The sequence below is a fragment of the Oryx dammah genome, unplaced genomic scaffold (genome assembly GCF_014754425.2).
Source record: "Oryx dammah isolate SB20612 unplaced genomic scaffold, SCBI_Odam_1.1 HiC_scaffold_3, whole genome shotgun sequence".
NCBI lineage: Eukaryota > Metazoa > Chordata > Mammalia > Artiodactyla > Bovidae > Oryx > Oryx dammah.
Window position 1 is genome coordinate 37,346,212 of NW_024070187.1, and position 14,450 is coordinate 37,360,661.

The window sequence follows — 14,450 nt, forward strand, 5'->3', positions numbered from 1 at the left end:
GCCCTGGGAGATGGTGATGGACAGGGAAACCTGGTATGCTGCAGTCCATAGGGTTACTAATAGTTGGACACGACTGAACAAGTGAACTGAACTGAACTACCTACCTATCTCTGGAAGATATATGCGTTTTCAGACCTTTTCTTAAGCTTTCATTCCAAGCATCACCATCATCTTATAGCTTCAGTCATCTATCAATTAGAAATTACATTTGACTTTTTTAGAAAAAGTCCCTTATCTTAATAGTGGCTTCAAAAAGATAGAAGCTTAATTTTTATGCAAAAGAAGTCTGGAGGTGGATATCACTGTTTTATCAGGGACTAGGACTTGAATTTGTTTCTTCTACCATTCTTGGCCAGTGACTTATATTCTCAAGATTACCTGTTACAAAATGACTGCTGGAGCTCCTGCCATCACATTCCTACTTCTGGCAGAAGAAAGGAAGAGACAGGAAAGAATGAATGCTTCCTAAAAGTTTCAAATAATACATATTCTTAAATCATTGGTAAACAGTTAGTCATAGGGCTACAAAAGAGGTGAGAAATGTAGACTTTTATTCTAAGTGGCACTATGACCAGCTAAAAATTTATTTTTTTAACTGAGAAAGAAGAAACTTGTGAAAGTAGGAAACTGGCAGCCTATAATATAATATGTTACTCAAGCCTTCATTATGATACTTATTTTTTTAATTGGAAGACTTTATATTCCATTCAGAGAAGGCAATGGCATCCCACTCCAGTACTCTTGCCTGGATAATCCCATGGATGGAGGAGCCTGGTAGGCTGCAGTCCACGGGGTTGCGAAGAGTTGGACACGACTGAAGCGACTTAGCAGCAGCAGCAGCATATTCAATTACCATGTATTTGTCAAGAATTCCATCCTACAAAGTCCTACTGGTGTCTTTTTGTCTTATTGCATTTAAATGTCTATTTCACCTTATGTACTACTTGCACTGTGTGATGCACGCACATCTGCTCATCCTGCATACGATAATTCTTGGTTAGAGTCCATCCTTCTCATTCTTGACCTTCAGTCCTCCATTTCAACAAGGGAGAGAACAAGCAGGAAGTACTGTGCAAAGTCAATGCCACACCCCAGATATATTTGAGTAGACATGCTTCAGTCAATACACGGCTAAATGAGGAAGCCATTGTTTTCTTTGCCCAAATTTATTTGTTCCAAAAGTACTCTGTTTAGATGGTTTGTTGGCAACTTTGCATCCCTTTGACTCCTTCTCATGTTATCTCTGTGTGTCAGAAGACAAGTCAGAAACTACGTTTATCCTTGTCCCCATCCCTATATTGTTCCAGTTTAGAATTTGCTAATGAAAGGAATTTACACAAGATTTGCAAGTAGAAGAGTGGGAGAAGCCATGTTCTCTGGAGACCTTTGCAAACCCAGAGCAGCTTCCTGGGGGCTATGTGCCCTACACACTGTACTGCCTCAAGCTCAGGGTGGCAGTTCTCTGATTTCACTGACAGCTTTCTATTCCTCTGTTCCCCTGGTTCTGGCAATGGCTGTATATTCCTTAATTCCTACATTAAATGTTTTATATTGATATAACAGAGTGGCTTCTCTTTTCCTAAGTGAGCCCTGTTTGATATATCCTCTCTTCCCTGAGTCATTTGATTACAAAAACTTCAAAGGCTCTTTTGTTGGTATACTGTTTATATTGTCCATCAGCTATATTAATTTACATTGCACATGTCCTTTAAAACTATATATATATGAATATTGAAATATAATTGTATCTTATGTGATTATATATTACAGTTTATAATATTGCCACCCTATGGACCGTAGCTTGCTAGGCTCTTCTGTACATGGGATTTTCCAGGTAAGAATCCTAAAGTGGGTTGCCATGCCCTCCTGCAGGGGATCTCCCTGACCCAGGGATCAATCCCATACCTCTTACATCTCCTGCTTTGGCAGATGTGTTCTTTACCACTAGCACCACCTGGGAAGCATATATATATATATATATTGAAATATATAATATAACTATGTCTTATGATTATATATTACAGTTTATGCTGCTGCTGCTGCTGAGTCACTTTAGTTGTGTCCAACCTTGTGTGACCCCATAGATGGAGCCCACCAGGCTCCCCCGTCCCTGGGATTCTCCAGGCAAGAATACTGGAGTGGGTTGCCATTTTGTTCTCCAATGTATGAAAGTGAAAAGTGAAAGTGAAGTCACTCAGTCATGTCCGTTCACAGTGTCTTATAAATATATTTCTCTCACCATCAACCCCCTGCCCCAGCCTTGAAGATTTGGTTTCCCAGAGTACTAGAGAATACCTAATACTTGTTACTTTAATAACATTATGATAAGAAGTTCTCCCACTTTGCTCTGTAAAAAGGCGTAGGACTCAATAGTGAGTTAGGGGGTAACTGGCGTAGTGATGGAGTCAAAAAGTGATGAGGTTTCTCCAAGCCTATGGGACTCCAACCTGAGCTCCCAGCCCTGCATTCCTATTTCAGCTAGAGAGCTCAGCTTCCTTTGGTTGATGTATGAGTGATCCACTCAAGATTTCATTTGACAGAAAGTATTCACTGCTTAATTAAAAATAAAGTTGAAAACTGCTACTTGAAATTCTTAAATTTTAGATGATGTGTATTATAAGTCTCAGGTCCTTCACTTATTAGCCATGTGACCAAGTCATGAGAACTCTCTGAGTTCAGCTTCTTCGGTGGTACAATAATACCAATGCCAAATAAATGCCCATAAGTGTGAAGACCTATACCAGTCAAGGGTCATGTCCTCAAATGCCCATAGCATTAGTCCAGGGACATAAGTGAATGACATAGACCAGCATGAATGGGAAAGTATATGTCCTAATGAAAAGGGGCACCCTCAACTTATTGTTTTTGTTAACATTAGGGAATGTGTGAAATTTTTCCATTTTTGAAGAAAATCTGGAAATATGGATTTTTTGGAGGGGAATCTCAGGATTTTAAAATGTTGGTACTAATTTAACTTTTAAAAGACCTGTCAGAGCACGTTAGCTCATTTGTGTCTTCTTTGTATGATTGTTCAGTTCAGTTCAGTTCAGTCGCTCAGTTGTGTCCAACTCTTTGTGACCCCATGAATCGCAGCACGCCAGGCCTCCCTGTCCATCACCAATTCCCGGACTTCACTCAGATTCACGTCCACCGAGTCAGTGATGCCATCCAGCCATCTCATCTGCTGTCGTCCCCTTTCCCTCCTGCCCCCAATCGCTCCCAGCATCAAAGTCTTTTCCAATGAGTCAACTCTTCACATGAGGTGGCCAAAGTACTGGAGTTTCAGCTTTAGCATCATTCCTTCCAAAGAAATCCCAGGGCTGATCTCCTTCAGAATGGACTGGTTGGATCTCCTTGCAGTCCAAGGGACTCTCAAGAGTCTTCTCCAACACCACAGTTCAAAAGCATCAACTCTTCGGTGCTCAGCCTTCTTCACAGTCCAACTCTCACATCCATACATGACTACTGGAAAAACAATAGCCTTGACTAGATGGACCTTAGTCAGCAAAGTAATGTCTCTGCTTTTCAATATGCTATCTAGGTTGGTCATAACTTTTCTCCCAAGGAGTAAGCATCTTTTAATTTCATGGCTGTTAAGTTACACAAATGTCAATTATTATCATTTTAATGAGCCTTGGAAGCTGTTGTTTAGCTTTTCCTGTGAGCCTGCCTGTCCCCTTGCTTCTGATAACATAGCTTCCCCCTTGACCCAGTCTGGCTGATAGTAATTTCCCATCCACCAGGTGGGTATTTGACTGAAGTTGGGCTAATCAGTTTCCTTCGGGATCAGTCTGTGGACTTCATGGGAATTAGAGTAACCTTCCTCACCTGTGTTTCTCAACTGATCTGATGTAGGCCTAGAGATGTCAGTGGCTGTATTCCTTAGGGACTTGGTAGACCTTCAGCTGTGTGAGAGGATGAAACTAAAAAGCAGAGGTGAAAGAGACTGAGTCTCTTGGCAACACTGAGTCAGGGAGAATTTTTTTTACAGCTCTTCTTTAATCTTGAAAATTACTGAAAAATGTTAATATTCCTTCTAGCCACGAGGGCCAGAAGATTGCCTTTTGGTTTGCTTATAATGATTTGAATTGAACTTTTCTCAATAATGCCTAACCAAAAGACCTCATACAATATTAGTATTATTAGAGGTAAAATTTCATTATCCATCATTAGTTTACAAACAAGGCAAAAGTAAGTTTTTGGATTTTGAAAAACTATACTTGAACTAAAATTAGTTTTGAAGAGTTTAAGAATTGTAGTAAGAGACTTGGTATTTGGAATAGTGGAAAGGATAAGCACAAAATGAGGCTTTCTATTCTCATAGGCTGTGGTACGCACAGGCCCTTCATATGTTTTCTGCAGTCCGTCGTCTCTTCATAGACTTGTTGAAAAACACTTAAACAATATGAGAGTTGTGAGTTAGGAAGTTTCCTGGTACCATTGTGTGGATGGTTCAATAGATTTTTATTTTCCCAGGGTGGAAACCAAGAGCACAGATCTAGAAGAAAAGATTCACTAGATGGTGACATTATCCATCTGAGATAAGTGCCAATTGATGAGAAGATGACAGTCAGTGCCTCAGAGTACTTTGCTAGATATGTGTGAAACTAAATAGGTGTGTTTGTCTTTTGCTAAATATATCTTAATGGCACTTAAAGTCAAGCTTTGAGGGAGAGAATCAGAAGACATTGAATAATCTATAGGATTCACACATGAAATAATATACAGGCAAAACATAATCAAGAGTTGAAATGCCTCTCACTTAGTATAGTGGGAGTTTATAAAGCCTGGAGGGGTAAAGAATTGATATTGGTAGGAAAAATTATACATTAACTTTATGAGACTTCACTAAGATGTAGTGTTTTCTGAATGTGTGTGGTTACTTTTATTTTAAATACTGTCAAAGTGAGCAGAGATTTTACAGAGGAAAAACTCCCCCAGAGAGGCGAGCATCCTGCTGGGAGCACAGTTGCACAAATGTTCCTCAGAGCTGGCAGAAAGCCCAGCAGTGCGCTTCTAAGCATTGTTTAAGGTGCCTCAAGCTCCTTCTTCATTCAAGCCCATGTTTTTTTGAAATGAGGTTTTACAGGGGAGGAAATCTTATATGTCAAAACAAAGTTGAAACAGTGAATTCTGTGGGCACTTGGGTTAAAAAAAACCCTCTCATGATACTGCTCCCTAATTGGGATTGTTTTTGTGAATTTAGTCACATTAATCCATGTCTCAGTTAATTATGCAATAACATTTACATGCCTAGAGGCAAATTTACAATTTTTGCTCAGACTTTTTTTGAAAATGTGTTGTTACACTTTGAAAAGCAGTGCCAAGATACTAACTATAAATTGAATTTTGAGAGGGTTAGAATTCCTGATCTGTCTCTACTACATCTTAGAATGTGAGGAGGTGGTCCCTGCCATTCTTCTCATCCGGGATGCAAGACTGAATTTTCCACGAAAGTTTCACATTTTGCCTGCTGACTTCACCTCTAAAAAAGTTCCTTTACCTTTGTCTGTAAGTAAGATAAAGATCTGAACATTTCAATCTAGCATTTAATATTCAAGCTTCACCATTCAAGAGTATGCCTCATGCTAGGCCAGAGTGACCCTCTTAAAGCTGATGGTAAGTGCTTGTTGGAGGTGTGAGTTTGTGGAGGTGTGAAGCATGAGCTAAAAGCCCAAGTGTGATCTTTACTTCACTGAGCTAACAGTGTGGCCAGATGAAGAGTTAAGGTGTATTTCAGTTTCCAAGTCCTTCTTTCAGAGTCTTGAGATTACAGAAGCCTACTGATCACTTAACGGTTGCCAGTGATGCTATTAGCCCTGGTAGCTCTGCGGTAAAGAATCCACCTGCTAATGCAGGAGACGGGGTTTAATCCCCGGTCCAGGAAGATGCCCTGGAGAAGGAAATGGTAAACCACTCAGGTATTCTTGCCAGGAGAATCCCATGGACAGGGGAGCCTGGTGGGCTATAGTCCATGGGGTTGCAAAAGAGTCAGACGTGACTCAGTGACTAAACAACAGCAACAATTAAAATTCCACAAGTTTCTGTGTTAATATATTTTGATTGGTCATGGCTTTGACAATCAGAGGATTATTAAGTCTGGGAAGAGAAGGATATTTAATTCATTTGCTTTCAACCTAAGTCACAAATCTCTCCTACCATGTCTTTCACGAGTTCACTCAGCTGAGAAATATTTATTAAATACTATGCTGAGCCAAGATTGTTCCAGGTTTTGTGAAGGACTCAGAGAAAGGTAAAATATGCTTTGTCCTCAGGGAGTTATAGTCTCATAGTAATTATGCTACATGTTTATAAATATACTAGCTTATGGACAGGTATAGGTGGCTTAATAGAATAATAATCTAGAGTTGGAGTGCTAGAGGAGTTTCAGGTTAGAAGAGATTAATTTTGACTGATGGAATAAAGACAGAGTATTAGAGAAAGTGGTTTTTCAGCTGAGGAATAAAGAAATGCATTTAGGTTTGAACCTGTAAGGGTCAGAGAGAAAGAAATTCCAGTTGGAAGGATAATGTGAGAAAATGAAGGGATTTTATAAAAGGGACATGATTAATGGGAAAGCTGATTGGAAGCATGGTTAGAGGGATACATAAGGAAAACTGGATTTCCCCCAGGTCATTGGGAAATATGAGGTCATATTTGCCAAAATATATTGTGTGTTACTTTGTAGGAACTGGGAGGCACTGGCGGTTTTCAAGCAAGAAAATGAATTGATCAAACTGAACTATAGGAAGATGACTGAGGGGACTGAATGTCAGTTAGATTAGGGAACAAAGATAAAAATCAGGGAAATGAGCTGGGGACCATTATATGTTTCAGGTAAAAAGTTATTAGAGCTCTAACTAGAGAAGTACCGGTGGTAGCTCAGCTGGTAAAGAATCCGCCTGTAGTGCAGGAGACCCTGGCTCAATTCCTGGGTTGGGAAGATTCCCTGGAGAAAGGATAAACCCGTTTCAGTATTCTTGGGCTTCCCTGGTGGCTCAGATGGTAAAGAATCCACCTGCAATGTGGGAGACCTGGGTTTGATCCTCGGGTTGGGAAGATCTCCTGAAGGAGGGCATGGCAACCCATTCCAGTATTCTTGCCTGGAAAATTCCGATGGACAGAGGAAGCCTGAATGAATGCAGTCCATGGGGTCCCAAAGAGTGACACTACCGAGTGACTAAGCACACCTAATTGTTGAGGGCAAGGGAAAGAAAGAGGTAGAAGTTACCTTAGCAGTTTTTACCAGGTACCTGGGAAAGCAATGATGGTGAGGAGGAAGAGATCTGGTGGAGGTCACAGTGGGAATTAAGATGAGTATGTGTAGGAAGTTGGCAGCTTATCAAGGTGGAAATGTCCAGAAAATAATGGAAAATATGACAGAGAAAGTAGGAAAAAGCATTAGCAGTATAAGCAGAGACTTGTGAGTAGAAATGACATTTGATGACATAAAATTTTAGGAGGTCACCCAAGGAAAGCAAAGAGGAATAAAAGAGGGATGCATTCACCCATTCAAAGATTTATCTTGGAGAATTAATACAAGAAAGAAGTGGGTATTCCGTAGAGTGAGTATGAAATAGAGAAGGAATAGTTACAGAGAAGGAAGATAATCAGAGAAAACACATCTTAGACCAGGGATGTGTGTAATATGAAATGTCCCAAGAAAATTACCAAGGATAAGGCTTGAGAGAAAGCCAGTTTATCTCTTAGATGAAGTAGCTAGATGATCACTTAAGAGAACCCTTTTTTTTTTTTTGGAAATCTCTGTTGCCATAAATTTGCTTGTGATTACTTAAAAAGAAGAATTGAGACATCTGCTCAAGATGGGACAATGAATTCATGCTGTGTAAATACTTTTTTGTTGTTAGAAGCCTGCAGTAATAGATTTATAAAAGTAAAAAAGGCTTAGTGGTAGATTCTAAATTCAAGACCAATAAAAACACACAGTGTTGGTGACAGCTGTAGAAGCAGGGAGTGTATCTTATTTTCTACAAATGTGCTCCTTGTGAAGTGGGGAGCACAGTCATGCCGCTGATTTAAGGCCACACAGTCCACTTGGGAAAGAACACTGGAATAAAAAATGCCTCGTGATGTGTAATTGGTAATTGACTTTACAAAGCTATGGATTTTGGAGTTGGGAGGAGTTTGGGAAGTGGAAGTGGGAGCAGAGACTCAGAAGGTCAAAAACATTGTCTCATTACTAGGAACTAGAATTAGGAACCTACAAGGAACTAGATTCCAGCTGCCAGCTGGCTTTGCACCTATATCTGTACTTTCCCTTTATAATGGAGCAGGCTTAGATCTGGACTAGGAAATCTGGTTGAGATAACTGCAAAACTTCTATACAGAAAAGGGATGAGTGTGAAAAGCTAAAATGGGCACAAACACAAAGGTAACACTTAAAAGAAAAAATTCTACTCCAATCAGGCTTGTAAACAAAAATTTAAAAACATGAAAAGTTAATTCTGAAAATAATAATGAACAAAACTTTAAAAAATCAGACCACGAATTCACTCCAAATGAAATTATTTAGGAATCAGTCTGATGGGTTTTTGTATATGTTTAAGACATCAAAGCAAAAAACAAAGACATACCTTCTGTTGAAACTGGAAGTATTACAGATAAGATGAATAACCCAATAACCCAAATAACCCAATGCAAAAAAAAAAAAAAACCCAAAACTGTACTATATGATTCCTGTTATATAAAGTTTAAACACTGGCAAAACTCTTGTGGTTTTAGAGTTCAGGATAAGTATAATGTTATTTTGTAGGATGAGGAAGAGAGTGGGTACAAGGGGAAATTTGAGACCTTTGGGATAAAGATAATACTTTATATGATGACTTGGTTATGATAATACATTGTTATATATATTTAGGATTTATGTTCTATTCTGTATGTATATTATTATACAAAGAGTTTATTTTTAAAATGGAAAAAGAAACAAAGAAAACTAGGCTAAGGAGAAGTAGCTTTGTAAGAAACCCCTGGAGGTTAAAAGTATAGTTATTGAAACTAAGAAGTAGGAAATTACGTAGGGTTTTGTGGGCTCCATAAATAATATCCTTCTTTATACCACATTTTTGAAACCAATTGAGAGGTAGATTCAGGAGCTAGATAGAGAGTAAAAGTGAGCTTTATCAAATAGAAGAAGCCAGACCAAAAAAAGCCATATGTTATATAATTCTGATTCCATTTATACAAAATGACCAGAATTGACAAATCTACAGAGACAGGAAGAAGATTAGTTGTTTGCAGGGGCTGGGAGTTGGGTAGGTTGGGGAGGATGGGTGTGACTGCTAACATATACAAGGTTTGTTTTGGGCATGGTAAAAATATTCTGAAACTAAACAGTACGATTGCACAACTTTGTGGATATATTGAAAATAAATAAAACAGTACCTTTTAAAGGGGTGAATATTTTCGTATGTGAATTACATCTCAATTTAAAAAAAGTAAAAAGTAAGTTTTATTATTGATAAAAAAAAAAGTTGGAGGACAAGGCGAATCTATGCAACCAAATGCTAAACAGGTTTGCTGCTGTTTCCTGCTTGCCCTGCCTCTAGCTTTCCCCCTCACTGCAGTCTGTATCCCACCCATGGAAAATAGGGGAGTGGCACTACCCCCAGAATTGCTCACACCAGTTCAGAGACTGAACTCCCAGGCTTACAGCCTTTATGATGGAATGGCTCTGTACAGTCAAGGAATGTGCAGTAATGGTTGTCACCCAGCAGTCAGTTGGGAGGAGTGTAGAAGGGGTGGAGTAAGAAGAAGGAACATCCCTCCATATAAACACCTGAGAAGTGGTATATATAATAAAGCTTGCCCCTAACAAAATCGGCTCTAGACTGGATACAAAGGGAGAATTGTGAATTAAAGAGAGTACTGAGGAACTTACTCTGCAAAATATCAGAGAAAAAGGAAAATCTTAGGTTCATGATGGAAAAGACCTATTACCTATGAAGAATCAGCTATTAGACTCACAATCGAGTTTTCAATCAATAAAAACAGAGACCAGAAAATTCTTTAAGTACAGTTGCAGTCAAAAATAATAAACCAGCTGAGTTACTATTCAAGAATGGAGACAAATGAATATGTTTTAGGTATACAATTAAAAGAATTTACTACATCAAGACTGTCAATGTAAGAATTATTAAAGATGGACATCTAGGTTGCTTCCATGATCGTCAGTCCAGCTTCAATGCATGAGACAAGGGTGCTCAGGGCTGGTGCACTGGGATGACCCTGAGGGATGGGATAGGGAGAGAGGTGGGAAGGGGGTTCAGGATGGGGAACACATGTACACCCATGGCTGATTCATGTCATTGTATGGCAAAAACCACTACACTATTGTAAAATAATTAGCCTCCAATTAAAATAAATTAATTAAAAACAAGAATTATTAAAGATATGCTATAGAAGGTAAAAAAGTGAATGCAGAGGGAAGACCTGGGATATAAGATACAGTGGAAGACACTGAAATTAATAAACTGGTGAGAAATTTCCTTAAAAAACAGAATTTTAAAAACCTTCATATTTTTCTAAAAACTATGTGGGAGTGGAAAGGTATATGATGAATACAGACTATCAAATCCTCATTGTGCCTAAAAGGGAGATAAAATACTATAATATTTATAGTATTGGAATAATGTATATCTAATTATGTTTGCTAGACAGTTAACTAAATCCATGGAAATACAGTCTCCATGTGGATAAAAAAGGCATGTGGAAAATCATTATCCACCTAATGGAGACAAGAAAAGAACATATGAAGAAGTGAAGAGAAAAAACAGCTGGCAAGCTTTAAACACAAAGTAAGATGCAGGAATAAATCCAAACATATCAGGTATTACAATACATTTAAGTAGATTAAGTCCTCAAAAGACTGAGATTATTAGATGGATGTAAAAACAAAACAAAATCCAGCCATATGCTGCTGATGAAGGATACCACAAAAACAAAATCACACAGAGAGATTAAAAACAAAGAGCTGGGGGAAAAAAAATGAATTACTGTAACAATATTAATATGATACCAAATAGGTTTAAAACAGTACTAGAAAAAGAGGACAATTGTGTAAAGAACAATCATAATCCATTTAACCTAATAGTGTATTCTTGGAAAATATAAAGTACAAAAGGACCAAAATATAAGGAGGGATGGTCAAATCAACAATTTTATTGGGAGATTTAATCCCTGTCAGATACTTACAGAAAAACCTGAAGAAACAGTCAGAACAGGGGAGATTTAAGCAACACAATTAAGAAGCTAATCCTAATAGATAACATACAACTCTGAGTTGAACAAAATGGGAATACTAGATGCCTCTCAAGTACACATGGAGTATTTACACACAGTGATCACATTAGGACACAGAGGATGTCTCAATAAATGTCAAAGAATCAGTGTAGTAAACTCCATGTTCTCTAACAAGAAGGCAATTAAATTATAAATCAATAAGAAAATATTAAAAAATGACCACAATGATTCAAAAATAAAATTATACTTGAAAATAATTAATGAGCTAAAGAAAAAAACCCAATGAGAATTAACTAAATGTTGAAAGTTTATATTAGTGGTAGTACTGTAAGTGCCTTTCTTGACAAATAGATGAAAGATGAATTAAGTGTTTGGTACAGTAAGCTAATAATTATGTGTGTATACACACACACACACACATAGACATAAAGATCATAGGAAAAATAGACAAAAGACAAAAAAAATTATACAGAAAATAAAAGAACTGTGCAAAGATCCAAGAAAATATAATTCTTTGATTAAAAAAAACCAAACAGATAATTCCTTAGCAAAACTGATAAGAATAGAAAGGTACAAAGTAATAAAAGAGTATGTAGCTATGTGTACAGTGGGATATAGAAACATCAGAAAAATACTATAAACATGTGTAGGCTTATAAATTTCAACCCAGATAATAGAAACAATTTTTCTAGAAAAATTTGTTTATTATACCAGTTTGAGTCAGAAGGATATAGATAACCTAAATGAAAGAATAATCATCAAAGAAGGTGGGAGAGTATTTAAAATTCTCTATCTGTTAACCCCGAGTCCCATTGCCCTCACCACATGAGGATTAGTCATTTGTCTTCTGACCCAGACTGTCTTTACCAGTCCTTTGAGGAACAGAAGATCCTCATTTTATAAAACTACTTCAAATCATTAAAATAGAGGGAAATCTTCTCAGGTTATTTTGTGACAATATTCTAGTTTTGTTTTTCAAACTAGACCAAGAAAGTAAAATTACAAATGCAGAAATCCTAAATGAAGTATAAGCAAATTGAAGTCAGCATATGTATGGACTGCATATATACTCTCACATATAAGTAGAGATTTTTCCAGCAATGTAAGGATAGCTCTATAAGAGAAAATAGAATTATGTAATTCATTATATTAACAGATTAAAAGGTAGTAACATATGCTATGTCAACAAATGGAGGAAAAATTTGATAAAATTCAATACTCAAATGTATTATATATTAAAAAAATTCTTAGCCAATTGGGAATAAATGAAGCTTCATAAAATTGATTATTTTTATTAAAAATTCATAACAAACATATTCATAAATTGTAACAATTTATAAACATTCTTACTAGTGTCAGAAAAAATTAAAGAAGGCATTTTGATCATTTCTATTATCTTTATTTTAGAAAACATATCCAATGCAGTAAATCAAATATAAAGAGAGATTAGGGTTTGAAAGAACCCTAAAGAACACATTTTTAAGATTTTTTTTAAAGTTACATATATATTTATTTATGCCAGAAAGCTTGACAAACACTGAACAGTCCATGAAGAACGGAAGCCTCTTGACCATTCATTCAAATAAATATATTCCAACTCTATGCAGCAATACTAATTTACTTGTTATACTCTGAAATCCTTTGGTTGTCAGAAACCAAAATAGTATTGAGTTTAGGGAACTGGTTTCCCACTTAATTCTTGTGGATGACCCAATTCCCCATGATATTCACCACTGAGTATTTTTAAATGCATTTTTTCATCTGAAGTGATAATCAATTAGGAGCAAACTAAATCCTGTCTTAAAATTTCAAAAACAATGCAAGTCACTTCTGAACGATCTCAGAGTAGGCTTCACATCTTGAATGCTGCTTTTGCAAGCTGTCACATGTAACAGGCTGAAGGGATGTGTATACTGCACAGGACTGCCCAACCTATTGACAATCTCATCTAAGCAGGACTGTCTGATCTACCAACAATCTCAGTGAGCCAGGGTGGCTCAATGGAGGGAGAACATCGGGTACAGTGCTTCTAAAGTCAGTTTATACAAATATATTAAAGAAATTTCTTTCTATTAAACACAATATAAAAGCCTTTCTACTCTATGCATAAGTTTACAAAAAAGCACTTCAAAGATGTTTGGTCAAGGCTATTGCCAACATTTTCTAAAGCCCACACATTTTGTTCCAGATATAATTATGACAACTACTACAAAAGCAGTAAAAAGCAACACAAGAAAATCTTGGTCTTCCTTAAATGATTTCAATCCCATTCCATAAGAGAACAGGTAATGAAAGTCCATTCAGGTTGTGCTTGTTTTTAAGCAGATGTCAATCATTTGGGACCAAATGCTACGGCAGGTTCAGATTTTTTCATTATCATCAGTGTGGATCTTTTTAAGTGCGACTGGGCTTGCTTGCTTCAGAGATGTTTTAGAAACATCCGTGTGCATGGTGGACATGGTGATGGTCTCATAGTCATCATCCCGAGACCGGAAATCACAAAAGCTAAAGAAGAACTGCAGGTCTCTCTGGAAAGTTTTGTTCAGGAAGCCATAAAATATGGGGTTGACCCAAGTGGAGATCATGGCTATGAGGTGGCAGAGAAGGAACAACAGATTATGGTTGCAGGTAGCAATGATCTGATGGTCCCAGTCAAATACAGTGTTGAAGATGGTGAGAGGCAGCCAGCAGACGGCAAACGCCACCACGATGGACAGCAGCATGACGTTGATTCTTTTGGCTTCACTGGACCTGTACTTATTGTCTCTCATCTTGTCCATCATGCTGTTTCTTCTTTTTAAGCGTATGTATATCAAAAACCCAGTGGTCCATCAGCGAAGAACACATTTTTAAGAAGATTTATTTCTTTTACAAAAGTAAACAAGTGGGACCTGATTAAACTTAAAAGCTTTTGCACAGCAAAGAAAACCATAAGCAAGGTGAAAAGACAACCCTCAGAATGGAAGAAAATAATAGCAAATGAAACAACTGACAAAGGATTAATTTCCAAAATTACAAGCAGCTCATACAACTCAATACCAGAAAAACAAACAATCTAGTCAGAAAGTGGGAAAAAGACCTAAACAGACATTTCTCCAAAGAAGATATACAGATGGCTAACAAACACATGAAAAGATGCTCAACATCGCTCATTATTAGAGAAATGCAAATCAAAACTACAATGAGATATC

At 37.3% G+C, this 14,450-nt stretch overlaps 1 protein-coding gene across 1 annotated transcript; it reads right to left on the bottom strand.

Moving 5' to 3' along the window:
* Positions 1-12,750: 12,750 nt before the first annotated feature.
* Positions 12,751-14,067, bottom strand: LOC120861969 (neuropeptide Y receptor type 1-like). The gene has a single exon (XM_040237916.1). It carries the CDS (start codon positions 14,040-14,042, stop codon positions 13,620-13,622), a length of 423 nt encoding a protein of 140 aa, XP_040093850.1. The 5' UTR covers positions 14,043-14,067; the 3' UTR covers positions 12,751-13,619.
* Positions 14,068-14,450: the final 383 nt, after the last annotated feature.

Bases quoted from the DNA above. Each gene is read 5' to 3' on its own strand.
- LOC120861969 (XM_040237916.1), bottom strand. From the start codon at position 14,042: ATGATGGACAAGATGAGAGACAATAAGTACAGGTCCAGTGAAGCCAAA.